Genomic DNA, 18243 nt, shown 5'->3' with positions numbered 1-18243 from the left:
TCAGTCTTGGTTTTAACTGAACAGCTCCTCGCTGACATGTAAGTAGGCTATTTAAAGAGTGTGTGTTGGCTGGAGGAATTGACTGACACATCTCTGGATCTACGGTAGCAGCCTATAGTGTGATTGATTGTCCTGCAGGTCGCTGCTTCAAGTTTCAGCTCCTTAATGTTCAAGTTGCAGAACAACAATGTAAGGTACTTGAATCTGGCTTATTGTGAGGTCAATAACTCTGATAAATACATAAAATGGGCAAGAAACATCTTTTGTTTTTTATTAAAATCAATTATAGTAGTAGCCAGCTATTAAAGTTGACCTCCAGTCTTCCTTCTCATCTTCGTGCTCTCCTTGTCAAACTGAACAGAACAGCCTATAGGCTCGTCCACGTGTAAGATAATGCATTTTATTTGGGACTAGGACTTAATCAAAATAATTAAATGGGAAGAAACCTTTGACTCTCCTCCTGAACTGCCATCAAAGGCAGCACACAGCACAGCCATTGGTTAGGCAGCACACAGCACAGCCATTGGTTAGGCAGCACGCAGCACAGCCATTGGTTAGGCAGCACACAGCACAGCCATTGGTTAGGCAGCACGCAGCACAGCCATTGGTTAGGCAGCACGCAGCACAGCCATTGGTTAGGCAGCACACAGCACAGCCATTGATTAGGCAGCACACAGCACAGCCATTGGTTAGGCAGCACGCAGCACAGCCATTGGTTAGGCAGCACACAGCACAGCCATTGGTTAGGCAGCACGCAGCACAGCCATTGGTTAGGCAGCACGCAGCACAGCCATTGGTTAAGCAGCACACAAACGCGTTTTGGATCATCAAGAGGAGAGCAGACGGGACTCAGGGTTGGAATATCCATTTCAGTGTTTAATGCAGCCTAGTTAAGCAACAAGGCACGAGGGGGTGTGGCTTATGGCGAATATACCACGGCTAAGGGCTGTTCTTGTGCACGACGCATCGCGGAGTGTTTTTACACAGCCCTTAGCCGTGCTATATTGGCCATATACCACAATGCCCTTAGGTGCCTTATTGCTATCATAAACTGGTTACCAATATAATTAGAGCAGTAAAAATAAATGTTTCGTCATACACATGGTATATGGTCTGATATACCACAGCTGTCAGCATTCAGGACTCGAACCACTGTTTATAATTTTATTTATACCATACTAGCAGCTATCTTAGAAATATAACATTGGCACTGTGCATCTCCCAGCATGCACTTCGTACCCTTTAGCTTATTTAGGCTATGGATCATCTGATTGAGATCACACTAAATAGCCGAGAGGTGAACTTGATATTGTGCACCCAGCAGAGAATCAGATGAGGGACGGCGTCAGGCACACATGGATAAATAGCCTAATAAGCAACTATTTTTTAAAACACTGAGAAATATTTACATTTAATCAATTACAAATTGCATGACGCTCCATGGGGCTACATTAAAAAAATCCAAAGTTCTCCCTTTGACTGAAACTGAAAAAGAAAGACCATCCCCCATTGTCCTCCATTCTGTATAGTTGACTCATCCCTAATTACCCACTGGATAAAAACTAGTTTAATCAACATTGTTTCTACATAATTTAAATGAAACAAATATATGTAATGATGTTGAATCAATGTGGAAAATCTATTCGATTTGCAAAAAAAAATCATCCCTTTTTTAACCTAAATCCAATGATATGGTGAAATGTTTTGTTCATTTCATGTTGAATTCAAGTTAGTGGACAACTCAACTAAATGTAAATCCAAACTAGATGTTGAACTGATGTCTGTGCCCTGTATCTAAGCACATGGAGTAATGAGGATTCTGTGAATGAGCATTCTGTTTTCACATGCAAAAAGGGATTTGCTTTTGATAAAAACGCTTTATCTGCCTTGCAAATAAAAACTTGTTTGAAAATTTAAACATATATTTTATGGAACAAAGATATTGTAACGACCCTGGGTTTATAAGCGAGGAAATCGACGCTACCGCTTGATTATGCTTTTGCGGCCAAGTCGATAGCGCGCAGGACTTCGGGCTAGAAGTTCGAGGGTTCGAGACCTGCTCCCTGCTGTTTCATTACAATATTGTTGCCAGTGTTTCTGGACGATGCACCATGCTGCCTTCTTGACAACATGACAGCATGGCGCAACATGGCGTAGATTACTGTTCTATTAGTGAGTGCGCTCCTCCCGCACAGTTTAACGTCTTCACGTCACGGGCCATATACCGGTGCCCACGCGGTTCAGCATAATCGAATCCACCCATTGATTTATATATACACTGCTCAAAAACATTAAGGGAACACTTAAACAACACAATATAACTCCAAGTCAATCACACTTCTGTGAAATCAAACTGTCCACTTAGGAAGCAACACTGATTGACAATAAATTTCACATGCTGTTGTGCAAATGGAATAGACAACAGGTGGAAAGTATAGGCAATTAGCAAGACACCCCCAATAAAGGAGTGGTTCTGCAGGTGGTGACTACAGACCACTTCTCAGTTCCTTTGCTTCCTGGCTGATGTTTCGGTCACTTTTGAATGCTGGCGGTGCTTTCACTCTAGTGGTAGCATGAGACGGAGTCTACAACCCACACAAGTGGCTTAGGTAGTGCAGCTCATCCAGGAAGGAACATCACTGCGAGCTGTGGCAAGAAGGTTTGCTGTGTCTGTCAGCGTAGTGTCCAGAGCATGGAGGCGCTACCAGGAGACAGGCCAGTACATCAGGAGACGTGGAGGAGGCCCGCCCGTTCCCCAGACCTGAATCCAATTGAGCACATCTGGGACATCATGTCTCGCTCCATCCACCAACGCCACGTTGCACCACAGACTGTCCTGGAGTTGGCAGATGCTTTAGTCCAGGTCTGGGAGGAGATCCCTCAGGGAGTGTGACTCCAAATCCAGACCTCCATGGGTTGATAAATTTGATTTCCATTGATAATTTTTGTGTGATTTTGTTGTCAGCACATTCAACTATGTAAAAAAGGTATTTAATTAGAATATTTAATTCATTCAGATCTAGGATGTGTTATTTTAGTGTTCCCTTTATTGTTTTGAGCAGTGTGTATAGATAGATAGATAGATAGATAGATAGATACATCACTGCTTGGAGAAAGCCAGGACCAAGAGAAGAATGACCATTGAATTGATGGACTCTGCCGCCCTCAAGTGGGAGAAAGTTACAAGTGCTAGTTGTACAAGAGAGAACCACTCATTTGTTTTCCAATGTGTACTATTCACTTTCTGGAAGCGTGGACGCGTTTACCGGTTAATTTATAGTAAACAGACAGGATAATAAGCAATTGTTTACATCAAAATATTTTTGAAAGATGCTTCGACAAAAAAAAATGAATCATTATTTGACTTCAAACTTCCGAGAACGTAAAAAAACATCCTGCAATTTACAGCGCAGCCCTGATTCCTGATAACACTCAACTGGCAGTCTGGTGATTTGAGCGTCAGTGGATGACAACAACAGAGGCAGGGCAGAGTGCACACAACCAGATACACACAGCCAACAACACACAGTCATCTACACACAGCCAACTACACACAGCCAACTATACACACAACCAGATACACACAGCCAACAACACACAGCCAACTATACACACAGCCAGCTACACACAGCCAGCTACACACAGCCAACTACACACAGCCAACTATACACACAGCCAGCTACACACAGCCAACTACACACAGCCAGCTACACACACAGACTAACAGCTAGAAGGACAACAGAAGCCTTATGGAATATCAGCGTTGCCTGACAGAAGAATAGAGAGTCACTGGCAACAGGACAACATTCTGGGGAACCGCAAGAGCCTCTTTTGTAAGTCTACTTAGCTAGCCAGCTAATCAATGTTTTCTTTGTCTTGCTAGTTAACAAAAACACAGACACGCCAGAGAAGTCTAGTTCATTTTTAAAGTCATAAAAACAACCATGACATTTGCTAGCTAGTCACTGTCAACTGCTGCGAGTTGTTAGCTAACGTCGGCTAGTTAGTTAGCTTTCTCCAGCTAGCTAACGATAATTTAGCTAGCTAATCTGTATAAACACCGATATGTGTTCGCTAACTAGTTTACAAACATGAACAATGAGTAAGTAATTAACTAGCAAGTATCATCTGTATAAACACCGATATGTGTTCGCTAACTAGTTTACAAACATGAACAATGAGTAAGTAATTATCATTTGTACGTTTAAAAAAAACCTGTTGGCTTTCGTTGAAACAATTAAAAGTTTGGATGATGAAGCTAACTAGGTAGATACAACCATGCTAGTTAGAAAACATACCAACCACTTGATATCCCGTTAATGGTCTAAAATTAATCTTTACAGTCTAGTCTGGCTCTGGGCATTGCTACTTTGTTGTTGTTGAATATCTTGGTTTCTACTTTGTCTGTTATTGAATATCTTGCTTGCTACTTTGTCTGTGGTTATTGTTATTGAATATCTTGGTTTCTACTTTGTCTGTGGTTGTTGTTGTTGAATATCTTGCTTGCTACTTTGTCTGTGGTTATTGTTATTGAATATCTTGGTTGTTACATTGTCTGTTGTTGTTGAATATCTTGCTTGCTACTTTGTCTGTGGTTATTGTTGTTGAATATCTTGGTTGTTACATTGTCTGTTGTTATTGAATATCTGGGTTTCTACTTTGTCAGTTGTTGTTGTTGAATATCTTGGTTGCTACTGATTAGCTAGCGGTCAGGCGATGAACCTGCAAACATAATCACCCTTTTTGAAAAGGCAGCAGTGCCAAGGAGGACAGTGTTTTGGTTGACAGTTTTTAGATAATAAATAGCTAGCTATCATGTTTGGCCAAGTTAGTTGTACGTTCTTATCAAAGATTGAACACTAGTATCAACAAGTTATCAAGTGACCCAGTGTTTCCAAGAAACGTGTTTATTTCTAACTTCCGCCTTGGTACAAAATGTGCATAGTGGGCAGTAATTCAACCTTTTTTTTTGAGGGAGACTAATTCGGGGTCTCAAATTACTGATGAGAGTTAGAATAATAGAAAACACAAACTGCAGTCACTTAGTAAGCCCATGTCCGCATTGAAACGTTTTATTGGTAGTCAGTCTGGCATCCAGCTAATTTATCTAAGATTGTAGTATGGTCGAATTACCGACAAGTTGCCCATCCCTGAGCGAGGTGATGAGAAATCTCTAGCTAACACTAGACTGACACGATGTCATGAAACCAGGCCAGATCCAGCATAGAGCACCAAACCATTTGACAGTTCTAATGTTAAATCACATTTGTCCCGTTTACACACTTGGATGTCACTCAACTGGACATCTTTCTCGGTTGCCCAGAATATTTCAATCATTTGATTTGTTCTGTTGTGTCAATGATGGTGAATTGATTGACTTCCACATCGTTAGTAAAATATATTTTTCAAGATGAGAAGAGCATCGTCTAGCCCATTGGGTATCTCACTAGATCTTTTCACATCCAATATTTTCCAGAAGTGATCTAATTGGTCAAAAGAACAATTAGTGGAGATAAAAAAAAATAAAAAAATAAGAATTTGTCTGTGTGTGTAAATGAAGCCAAAAGAAGTGACTGTTCAACGGTTGGTTTGACCAATCAGAATCTATGCTTCCAGATGGACTGGGATGTGACCATGCGGACTGGGATGGGCTCCAGGTTGCCTCTGAGAATAACACTGACGTGGACACTGACTCAGTGACTTGAGGTCATAGAGCAGTGGTCACCAACCGGTTGATTTGACTGGCCGATCTTCTTCAAGGCATCACTAGTCGATCGTCAAACATTTCCGTAGATTATTATTATTATTTTTCAATTCGTCCTGCGCTGTTTGCCGTAGGTGGACTTGATTCAGAAGCCCTGGGCGCCTGGTAGGCAGTGTTCCCATTTGAACCATTTAATCGCACAATAAAACCATCAAAAACAGCCCCGTAATAAAACCATCAAAAACAGCCCCAACAGGCCCCACAATAAAACCATCAAAAACAGCCCCAACAGGCCCCACAATAAAACCATCAAAAACAGCCCCAACAGGCCCCACAATAAAACCATCAAAAACAGCCCCAACAGGCCCCACAATAAAACCATCAAAAACAGCCCCAACAGGCCCCACAATAAAACCATCAAAAACAGCCCCAACAGGCCCCACAATAAAACCATCAAAAACAGCCCCAACAGGCCCCACAATAAAACCATCAAAAACAGCCCCAACAGGCCCCACAATAAAACCATCAAAAACAGCCCCAACAGGCCCCACAATAAAACCATCAAAAACAGCCCCAACAGGCCCCACAATAAAACCATCAAAAACAGCCCCAACAGGCCCCACAATAAAACCATCAAAAACAGCCCCAACAGGCCCCACAATAAAACCATCAAAAACAGCCCCAACAGGCCCCACAATAAAACCATCAAAAACAGCCCCAACAGGCCCCACAATAAAACCATCAAAAACAGCTCCAACAGGCCCCACAATAAAACCATCAAAAACAGCCCCAACAGGCCCCACAATAAAACCATCAAAAACAGCCCCAACAGGCCCCACAATAAAACCATCAAAAACAGCCCCAACAGGCCCCACAATAAAACCATCAAAAACAGCCCCAACAGGCCCCACAATAAAAACATAAAAAACACCCCCAACAGGCCCCACAATAAAACCATCAAAAACAGCTCCACTAGGCCCCACAATAAAACCATCAAAAACAGCCCCAACAGGCCCCACAATAAACCCATCAAAAACAGCCCCAACAGGCCCCACAATAAACCCATCAAAAACAGCCCCAACAGGCCCCACAATAAAACCAGAAAAACACCCCCAACAGGCCCCACAATAAAACCAGAAAAAACAGCCCCAACAGGCCCCACAATAAAACCAGAAAAAAACAGCCCCAACCTGCCCCACAATAAAACCAGAAAAAAACAGCCCCAACAGGCCCCACAATAAAAACATAAAAAACAGCCCCAACAGGCCCCACAATAAAACCAGAAAAAACAGCCCCAACAGGCCGCACAATAAAACCATCAAAAACAGCCCCAACAGGCCCCACAATAAAACCATCAAAAACAGCCCCAACAGGCCCCACAATAAAACCATCAAAAACAGCCCCAACAGGCCCCACAATAAAACCATCAAAAACAGCCCCAACAGGCCCCACAATAAAACCATCAAAAACAGCTCCAACAGGCCCCACAATAAAACCAGAAAAAACAGCTCCAACAGGCCCCACAATAAACCCATCAAAAACAGCCCCAACAGGCCCCACAATAAAACCAGAAAAAAACAGCTCCAACAGGCCCCACAATAAAACCATCAAAAACAGGCCCAACAGGCCCCACAATAAAACCATCAAAAACAGGCCCAACAGGCCCCACAATAAAACCATCAAAAACAGGCCCAACAGGCCCCACAATAAAACCATCAAAAACAGCCCCAACAGGCCCCACAATAAAACCATCAAAAACAGCTCCAACAGGCCCCACAATAAAACCATCAAAAACAGCTCCACTAGGCCCCACAACAAAACCATCAAAAACAGCCCCAACAGGCCCCACAATAAAACCATCAAAAACTATCACAAGACAATCACATTGAATATGTGGGGCCTGAGCCAAGTAAACAAACATTGTGTAAAGTGCCTAGGAAGAGTTACAAAATACAATGACTTGGTTTGTCACATGAATTCCCAAACGTTAGCTAGTAGCATGTTTTGTAATTTGTACTGCTGAGTTGGAGTTGAGGTTTTTATACAGTCTGTGCCTTTGTAAGACAAAATAATTTTGTCCTAGTCTACACTGTGTACATGTCTTTGTAATCTTTTACAATACACATTTGGTACTGTCTCCTACACGCTGTCTGGGTACTGTCTCCTACACTCTGTCTGGGTACTGTCTCCTACACTCTGTCTGGGTACTGTCTCCTACACTCTGTCTGGGTACTGTCTCCTACACTCTGTCTGGGTACTGTCTCCTACACTGTCTGGGTACTGTCTCCTACACTCTGTCTGGGTACTGTCTCCTACACTCTGTCTGGGTACTGTCTCCTACACTCTGTCTGGGTACTGTCTCCTACACTCTGTCTGGGTACTGTCTCCTATACTCTGTCTGGGTACTGTCTCCTATACTCTGTCTGGGTACTACCTCCTACACTCTGTCTGGGTACTACCTCCTACACTCTGTCTGGGTACTACCTCCTACACTCTGTCTGGGTACTACCTCCTATACTCTGTCTGGGTACTACCTCCTATACTCTGTCTGGGTACTGTCTCCTATACTCTGTCTGGGTACTGTCTCCTATACTCTGTCTGGGTACTGCCTCCTATACTCTGTCTGGGTACTACCTCCTATACTCTGTCTGGGTACTGTCTCCTACACTCTGTCTGGGTACTGTCTCCTACACTCTGTCTGGGTACTGTCTCCTATACTCTGTCTGGGTACTGTCTCCTACACTCTGTCTGGGTACTGTCTCCTACACTCTGTCTGGGTACTGTCTCCTATTCTCTGTCTGGGTACTGTCTCCTATACTCTGTCTGGGTACTGTCTCCTACACTCTGTCTGGGTACTGTCTCCTACACTCTGTCTGGGTACTGTCTCCTGTCTCCTACAGCCTGTCTGGGTACTGTCTCCTACACTCTGTCTGGGAACTGTCTCCTGTCTCCTACACTCTGTCTGGGTACTGTCTCCTATACTCTGTCTGGGTACTACCTCCTATACTCTGTCTGGGTACTGTCTACTACACTCTGTCTGGGAACTGTCTCCTGTCTCCTACACTCTGTCTGGGTACTGTCTCCTATACTCTGTCTGGGTACTGTCTCCTATACTCTGTCTGGGTACTACCTCCTATACTCTGTCTGGGTACTGTCTCCTACACTCTGTCTGGGAACTGTCTCCTGTCTCCTACACTCTGTCTGGGTACTGTCTCCTATACTCTGCCTGGGTACTACCTCCTACACTCTGTCTGGGTACTGTCTCCTACACTCTGTCTGGGTACTGTCTCCTACACTCTGTCTGGGTACTGTCTCCTACACTCTGTCTGGGTACTGTCTCCTGTCTCCTATACTCTGTCTGGGTACTGTCTCCTATACTCTGTCTGGGTACTGTCTCCTATACTCTGTCTGGGTACTGTCTCCTATACTCTGTCTGGGTACTGTCTCCTACACTCTGTCTGGGTACTGTCTCCTACACTCTGTCTGGGTACTGTCTCCTACACTCTGTCTGGGTACTGTCTCCTACACTCTGTCTGGGTACTGTCTCCTACACTCTGTCTGGGTACTGTCTCCTACACTCTGTCTGGGTACTGTCTCCTACACTCTGTCTGGGTACTGTCTCCTACACTCTGTCTGGGTACTGTCTCCTACATTCTGTCTGGGTACTGTCTCCTACACTCTGTCTGGGTACTGTCTCCTACACTCTGTCTGGGTACTGTCTCCTACACTCTGTCTGGGTACTGTCTCCTACACTCTGTCTGGGTACTGTCTCCTACACTCTGTCTGGGTACTGTCTCCTATACTCTGTCTGGGTACTGTCTCCTGTCTCCTACACTCTGTCTGGGTACTGTCTCCTACACTCTGTCTGGGTACTGTCTCCTACACTCTGTCTGGGTACTGTCTCCTACACTCTGTCTGGGTACTGTCTCCTACACTCTGTCTGGGTACTGTCTCCTACACTCTGTCTGGGTACTGTCTCCTACACTCTGTCTGGGTACTGTCTCCTACACTCTGTCTGGGTACTGTCTCCTACACTCTGTCTGGGTACTGTCTCCTATACTCTGTCTGGGTACTACCTCCTATACTCTGTCTGGGTACTGTCTACTACATTCTGTCTGGGTACTACCTCCCATACTCTGTCTGGGTACTGTCTCCCATACTCTGTCTGGGTACTGTCTCCTATACTCTGTCTGGGTACTGTCTCCTATACTCTGTCTGGGTACTGTCTCCTACACTCTGTCTGGGTACTGTCTCCTACACTCTGTCTGGGTACTGTCTCCTACACTCTGTCTGGGTACTGTCTCCTACACTCTGTCTGGGTACTGTCTCCTACACTCTGTCTGGGTACTGTCTCCTACACTCTGTCTGGGTACTGTCTCCTACACTCTGTCTGGGTACTGTCTCCTACACTCTGTCTGGGTACTGTCTCCTACACTCTGTCTGGGTACTGTCTCCTACACTCTGTCTGGGTACTGTCTCCTACACTCTGTCTGGGTACTGTCTCCTACACTCTGTCTGGGTACTGTCTCCTATACTCTGTCTGGGTACTGTCTCCTATACTCTGTCTGGGTACTGTCTCCTACACTCTGTCTGGGTACTGTCTCCTACACTCTGTCTGGGTACTGTCTCCTACACTCTGTCTGGGTACTGTCTCCTACACTCGGTTTGGGTACTGTCTCCTATACTCGGTCTGGGTACTGTCTCCTACACTCGGTCTGGGTACTGTCTCCTACACTCTGTCTGGGTACGACCTCCTATACTCTGTCTGGGTACTCTCTCCTGTCTCCTACACTCTGTCTGGGTACTGTCTCCTACACTCTGTCTGGGTACTACCTCCTATACTCTGTCTGGGTACTGTCTCCCACATTCTGTCTGGGTACTACCTCCCATACTCTGTCTGGGTACTGTCTCCCATACTCTGTCTGGGTACTGTCTCCCATACTCTGTCTGGGTACTGTCTCCTATACTCTGTCTGGGTACTGTCTCCTATACTCTGTCTGGGTACTGTCTCCTACACTCTGTCTGGGTACTGTCTCCTACACTCTGTCTGGGTACTGTCTCCTACACTCTGTCTGGGTACTGTCTCCTACACTCTGTCTGGGTACTGTCTCCTACACTCTGTCTGGGTACTGTCTCCTACACTCTGTCTGGGTACTGTCTCCTACACTCTGTCTGGGTACTGTCTCCTACACTCTGTCTGGGTACTGTCTCCTACACTCTGTCTGGGTACTACCTCCTATACTCTGTCTGGGTACTGTCTCCTACATTCTGTCTGGGTACTACCTCCCATACTCTGTCTGGGTACTGTCTCCCATACTCTGTCTGGGTACTGTCTCCCATACTCTGTCTGGGTACTGTCTCCTATACTCTGTCTGGGTACTGTCTCCTATACTCTGTCTGGGTACTGTCTCCTACACTCTGTCTGGGTACTGTCTCCTACACTCTGTCTGGGTACTGTCTCCTACACTCTGTCTGGGTACTGTCTCCTACACTCTGTCTGGGTACTGTCTCCTACACTCTGTCTGGGTACTGTCTCCTACACTCTGTCTGGGTACTGTCTCCTACACTCTGTCTGGGTACTGTCTCCTACACTCTGTCTGGGTACTGTCTCCTACACTCTGTCTGGGTACTGTCTCCTACACTCTGTCTGGGTACTGTCTCCTACACTCTGTCTGGGTACTGTCTCCTACACTCTGTCTGGGTACTACCTCCTATACTCTGTCTGGGTACTGTCTCCTACACTCTGTCTGGGTACTGTCTCCTACACTCTGTCTGGGTACTGTCTCCTATACTCTGTCTGGGTACTGTCTCCTGTCTCCTACACTCTGTCTGGGTACTGTCTCCTATACTCTGTCTGGGTACTACCTCCTACACTCTGTCTGGGTACTACCTCCTACACTCTGTCTGGGTACTGTCTCCTACACTCTGTCTGGGTACTGTCTCCTACACTCTGTCTGGGTACTGTCTCCTACACTCTGTCTGGGTACTGTCTCCTACACTCTGTCTGGGTACTGGCTCCTACACTCTGTCTGGGTACTGGCTCCTACACTCTGTCTGGGTACTGGCTCCTACACTCTGTCTGGGTACTGGCTCCTACACTCTGTCTGGGTACTGGCTCCTACACTCTGTCTGGGTACTGGCTCCTACACTCTGTCTGGGTACTGTCTCCTACACTCTGTCTGGGTACTGTCTCCTACACTCTGTCTGGGTACTGTCTCCTACACTCTGTCTGGGTACTGTCTCCTACACTCTGTCTGGGTACTACCTCCTACACTCTGTCTGGGTACTACCTCCTACTCTCTGTCTGGGTACTACCTCCTACACTCTGTCTGGGTACTGTCTCCTACACTCTGTCTGGGTACTGTCTCCTACACTCTGTCTGGGTACTACCTCCTACACTCTGTCTGGGTACTGTCTCCTACACTCTGTCTGGGTACTGTCTCCTACACTCTGTCTGGGTACTGTCTCCTACACTCTGTCTGGGTACTGTCTCCTACACTCTGTCTGGGTACTGTCTCCTACACTCTGTCTGGGTACTGTCTCCTACACTCTGTCTGGGTACTGTCTCCTATACTCTGTCTGGGTACTGTCTCCTGTCTCCTACACTCTGTCTGGGTACTGTCTCCTATACTCTGTCTGGGTACTGTCTCCTACACTCTGTCTGGGTACTGTCTCCTGTCTCCTACACTCTGTCTGGGTACTGTCTCCTACACTCTGTCTGGGTACTACCTCCTATACTCTGTCTGGGTACTGTCTCCTACACTCTGTCTGGGTACTGTCTCCTACACTCTGTCTGGGTACTACCTCCTATACTCTGTCTACTGTAGAGATGGTCCTATTGTGATGGTAGTAGGAGCATGTCTGTGCCCACTGCCCTGTGCCTGTGTGCCCACAACGACACAACAACATATGGCATCGGTGGAGTCCAAGTCCACAATGGGTTTTATCGTTTGTCCCAAATGGCACCCTATTCCTTATGTAGTGCACTACTTTTGACCAGGGCCCATTGGGCTCTCGTCAAAAGTAGTGCATTACATCGGGAATAGGATTCAATTTGGGCCTGGGCCCTGGTCTCAGGGTGAGGACAGTTGGCTGAGGGAAGCAGGAAGCCCCTGGTGATACTAGAGGAAGTCTTGTCTCTCTCTCTCTGTCTCTCTCCCCCCCTCTCTCTCGGTCTCTCTTTCTTTCTCTCTCTCTCTCTCTCTCTCTCTCTCTCTGTCTCTGTCTCTGTCTCCCCCTCTCTCTCTCTCTCTCTCTGTCTCCCTCTCTCTCTCTCTCTCTCTCTCTCTCTCTCTCTGTGTCTCTGTCTCTCTCTCTCTCTCTCTCTCTCTCTCTGTGTCTCTGTCTCTCTCTCTCTCTCTCTCTCTCTCTTTTCCCCCCCATGAGATGAAGTGGCACAGTGAGCCGGTCAGAAAGTATCATTAGCCCTAGCAGAACAACACGGTGTATGGGTGGAAAGGGGACTTGTATGGAAGCAGCCGCTCCTCCTCCTCAGTTTTGGGCTTTTGTCGTTCGGGCTTGCAGTTACTCAGTCAGGCTACTCTTCTCCCCCTGGTTTCTGTTGGTAAGTAGGCTGGTTTTATAGGATTCAACGAGGTTGTGTTTGGTGTCAATAGAAAAGCTTGTTGTTAGGATAAATCAGAATGACAGTTGAAATGTGACAGTCTTGGCTAAAGCCATTTTTTTCTTCTTCTGATTTAACCTATATTTGGTTTGAGACATCCTGTTGTTGATGTTGTCTTGTTGAAATCTGGGTCGGCGTTCAGTAGAGACCAATGTTTTGGAATGTAAAGACATAAATGTATAGCCTAAAACATAATATACCTCTCTGAGTAAAGGAATCATGTAGATTAAAGGAATGCGATTCAATACATTACATCCTCCTGGATGTTATTCAATACATTACATCCTCCTGGATGTTATTCAATACATTACACCCTCCTGACTGTTATTCAATACATTACATCCTCCTGGATGTGATTCAATACATTACACCCTCCTGGATGTGATTCAATACATTACACCCTCCTGACTGTTATTCAATACATTACATCCTCCTGGATGTTATTCAATACATTACATCCTCCTGGATGTGATTCAATACATTACATCCTCCTGGATGTGATTCAATACATTACATCCTCCTGGATGTGATTCAATACATTACATCCTCCTGGATGTGATTCAATACATTACATCCTCCTGGATGTTATTCAATACATTACATCCTCCTGGATGTTATTCAATACATTACATCCTCCTGACTGTTATTCAATACATTACATCCTCCTGACTGTTATTCAATATTTTACATCCTCCTGACTGTTATTCAATACATTACATCCTCCTGGATGTTATTCAATACATTACATCCTCCTGGATGTTATTCAATACATTACATCCTCCTGGATGTTATTCAATACATTACATCCTCCTGGATGTGATTCAATACATTACATCCTCCTGGATGTGATTCAATACATTACATCCTCCTGGATGTGATTCAATACATTACATCCTCCTGACTGTGATTCAATACATTACATCCTCCTGACTGTGATTCAATACATTACATCCTCCTGACTGTGATTCAATACATTACATCCTCCTGGATGTTATTCAATACATTACATCCTCCTGGATGTTATTCAATACATTACATCCTCCTGGATGTTATTCAATACATTACAGTTCCATTTCTTTGGCTGTAATATCCTCTCTGTCTGTCCTTAGGCCCAGTTCCATTTCTTTGGCTGTAATATCCTCTCTGTCTCTCCTTAGGCCCAGTTCCATTTCTTTGGCTGTAATATCCTCTCTGTCTCTCCTTAGGCCCAGTTCCATTTCTTTGGCTGTAATATCCTCTCTGTCTGTCATTAGGCCCAGTTCCATTTCTTTGGCTGTAATTTCCTCTCTGTCTGTCCTTAGGCCCAGTTCCATTTCTTTGGCTGTAATTTCCTCTCTGTCTGTCCTTAGGCCCAGTTCCATTTCTTTGGCTGTAATTTCCTCTCTATCCTCTAGGTCTTTCCTTAGGCCCAGTTCCATTTCTTTGGCTGTAATTTCCTCTCTGTCTGTCCTTAGGCCCAGTTCCATTTCTTTGGCTGTAATTTCCTCTCTATCCTCTAGGTCTTTCCTTAGGCCCAGTTCCATTTCTTTGGCTGTAATTTCCTCTCTGTCTGTCCTTAGGCCCAGTTCCATTTCGTTGGCTGTAATTTCCTCTCTATCCTCTAGGTCTTTCCTTAGGCCCAGTTCCATTTCTTTGGCTGTAATTTCCTCTCTGTCTGTCCTTAGGCCCAGTTCCATTTCGTTGGCTGTAATTTCCTCTCTATCCTCTAGGTCTTTCCTTAGGCCCAGTTCCATTTCTTTGGCTGTAATTTCCTCTCTGTCTGTCCTTAGGCCCAGTTCCATTTCTTTGGCTGTAATTTCCTCTCTGTCTTTCCTTAGGCCCAGTTCCATTTCTTTGGCTGTAATTTCCTCTCTATCCTCTAGGTCTTTCCTTAGGCCCAGTTCAATTTCTTTGGCTGTAATTTCCTCTCTGTCTGTCCTTAGGCCCAGTTCCATTTCGTTGGCTGTAATTTCCTCTCTATCGTCTCTGTCTGCCCTCAGGAGCATCAATATGCTGTCCTTCCGCAGCTGGTCAGGTTGAATATCACCAAACGCCTTCAGGTTGAAGCTCCTCCTGGTAGAATCTGAGGGGCGATGGGGAACACAGCCACTAAATTCCGCAAGGCTCTGATCAACGGTGACGAGGGTCTGGCCTATCAGCTGTATGAGGGGAGCCCCCAGTTTAAAGAGAGCCTGGACCCCAACACTTCATATGGCGAACCCTACCAGCATAACACTCCCCTGCACTACGCCGCCAGGCACGCCATGACACGACTCATCAGGTGAGGACATGACTCGTACGTCTCTTTTTTTAAAAATATACGGTGTTACCGGACCCTCTGGCCCATCTAACTGTATGAAGTCATCTGAAATTGTGAGTCATGAAATGTGTTTAATAACCTGAAATATGGAAAACTGTGGAAAGAACCTGGGGGAAAGATATACAGTGCCTTGGGAAAGTATTCGGCCCCCTTGAACTTTGCGACCTTTTGCCACATTTCAGGCTTGAAACATAAATATATAAAACTGTATTTTTTTGTGGAGAATCAACAACAAGTGGGACACAATCATGAAGTGGAACGACATTTATTGGGTATTTCAAACTTTTTTTAACAAATCAAAAACTGAAAAATTGGGCGTGCAAAATTATTCAGCCCCTTTACTTTCAGTGCAGCAAACTCTCTCCAGAAGTTCAGTGAGGTTCTCTGAATGATCCAATGTTGACCTAAATGACTAATGATGATAAATACAATCCACCTGTGTGTAATCAAGTCTCCGTATAAATGCACCTGCATTGTGATAGTCTCAGAGGTCCGTTAAAAGCGCAGTGAGCATCATGAAGAACAAGGAACACACCAGGCAGGTCCGAGATACTGTTGTGAAGAAGTTTATAGCCGGATTTGGATAAAAAAATACTTCCCAAGCTTTAAACATCCCAAGGAGCACTGTGCAAGCGATAATATTGAAATGGAAGGAGTATCAAACCACTGCAAATCTACCAAGACCTGGCCGTCCCTCTAAACTTTCAGCTCATACAAGGAGAAGACTGATCAGAAATGCAGCCAAGAGGCCCATGATCACTCTGGATGAACTGCAGAGATCTACAGCTGAGGCGGGAGACTCTGTCCATAGGACAACATTCAGTCGTATATTGCACAAATCTGGCCTTTATGGAAGAGTGGCAAGAAGAAAGCCATTTCTTAAAGATATCCATAAAAAGTGTTGTTTAAAGTTTGCCACAAGCCACCTGGGAGACACACCAAACATGTGGAAGAAGGTGCTCTGGTCAGATGAAACCAAAATTGAACCTTTTGGCAACAATGCAAAACGTTATGTTTGGCGTAAAAGCAACACAGCTCATCACCCTGAACACACCATACCCACTGTCAAACATGGTGGTGGCAGCATCATGGTTTGGGCCTGCTTTTCTTCAGCAGGGACAGGGAAGATGGTTAAAATTGTTGGGAAGATGGATGGAGCCAAATACAGGACCATTCTGGACGAAAACCTGATGGAGTCTGCAAAAGACCTGAGACTGGGACGGAGATTTGTCTTCCAACAAGACAATGATCCAAAACATAAAGCACAATCTACAATGGAATGGTTCAAAAATAAACATATCCAGGTGTTATAATGGCCAAGTCAAAGTCCAGACCTGAATCCAATCGAGAATCTGTGGAAAGAACTGAAAACTGCTGTTCACAAATGCTCTCCATCCAACCTCACTGAGCTCGAGCTGTTTTGCAAGGAGGAATGTGAAAAAGTTTCAGTCTCTCGATGTGCAAAACTGATAGACATACCCCAAGTGACTTACAGCTGTAATTGCAGCAAAAGGTGGCGCTACAAAGTATTAACTTAAGGGGGCTGAATAATTTTGCACGCCCAATTTTTCAGTTCAGGACACTGGTGAGTGTTCTATCATAGATTACCCAGGCAGGACACTGGTGAGTGTTCTGTCATAGATTACCCAGGCAGGACACTGGTGAGTGTTCTGTCATAGATTACCCAGGCAGGACACTGGTGAGTGTTCTGTCATAGATTACCCAGGCAGGACACTGGTGAGTGTTCTATCATAGATTACCCAGGCAGGACACTGGTGAGTGTTCTATCATAGATTACCCAGGCAGGACACTGGTGAGTGTTCTGTCATAGATTACCCAGGCAGGACACTGGTGAGTGGTCTGTCATAGATTACCCAGGCAGGACACTGGTGAGTGTTCTGTCATAGATTACCCAGGCAGGACACTGGTGAGGGTTCTATCATAGATTACCCAGGCAGGACACTGGTGAGTGTTCTGTCATAGATTACCCAGGCAGGACACTGGCGAGTGTTCCCGCAGTACCCCGGTCGGCTCACTGGTTGGCGAGTGTTCCCGCAGTACCCCGGTCGGCTCACTGGTTGGCGAGTGTTCCCGCTGTACCCCGGTCGGCTCACTGGTTGGCGAGTGTTCCCGCAGTACCCCGGTCGGCTCACTGGTTGGCGAGTGTTCCCGCAGTACCCCGGTCAGCTCACTGGTTGGCGAGTGTTCCCGCAGTACCCCGGTCGGCTCACTGGTTGGCGAGTGTTCCCGCAGTACCCCGGTCGGCTCACTGGTTGGCGAGTGTTCCCGCAGTACCCCGGTCGGCTCACTGGTTGGCGAGTGTTCCCGCAGTACCCCGGTCGGCTCACTGGTTGGCGAGTGTTCCCTCAGTAACCCCGGTCGGCTCACTGGCGAGTTTTCCTGCAGTTTTGTTGGTCAACGTGTCGTCCTGTCTGGACTCAGCAACAAACAGCCTGTTTGGTTTCACCGCTAATTCAATGTATTTATCTAACCGTTCGTTTAACCTTTTTTATTTATCCAGCAACAGCCAGTCAGATGAGATAGTAGCATTTACGTTACCGTGACGACTTGGAAATGACATTCAGTTGGTTTTTATTATCCCCTTAAGGACAAAAT

General features: G+C 45.6%; 1 protein-coding gene across 4 annotated transcripts in view; it reads left to right on the top strand.

Annotated features, from left to right (window-relative positions):
- The first annotated feature begins 3461 nt into the window (after positions 1 to 3461).
- Positions 3462 to 18243, top strand: part of LOC135520987 (ankyrin repeat and IBR domain-containing protein 1-like) — a 99583-nt gene continuing 84801 nt past the window's right edge. The window contains exons 1-2 of one of the 4 annotated variants that reach the window (XM_064946872.1): positions 3462 to 3833; positions 15308 to 15588. In XM_064946872.1, the coding sequence (XP_064802944.1) occupies positions 15401 to 15588 (188 nt within the window). In that variant the 5' untranslated portion in view covers positions 3462 to 3833; positions 15308 to 15400. Of the gene's footprint in view, positions 3834 to 13117; positions 13269 to 15250; positions 15589 to 18243 lie in introns of those variants that run through there. The other 3 variants (XM_064946874.1, XM_064946873.1, XM_064946875.1) reach the window with 3 other exon arrangements.

This window comes from Oncorhynchus masou, chromosome 29 (assembly GCF_036934945.1).
Source record: "Oncorhynchus masou masou isolate Uvic2021 chromosome 29, UVic_Omas_1.1, whole genome shotgun sequence".
Lineage (NCBI taxonomy): Eukaryota > Metazoa > Chordata > Actinopteri > Salmoniformes > Salmonidae > Oncorhynchus > Oncorhynchus masou.
Note: the sequence above shows the minus strand (reverse complement) of the source record. Positions and strands in the feature narration are given on the sequence as shown.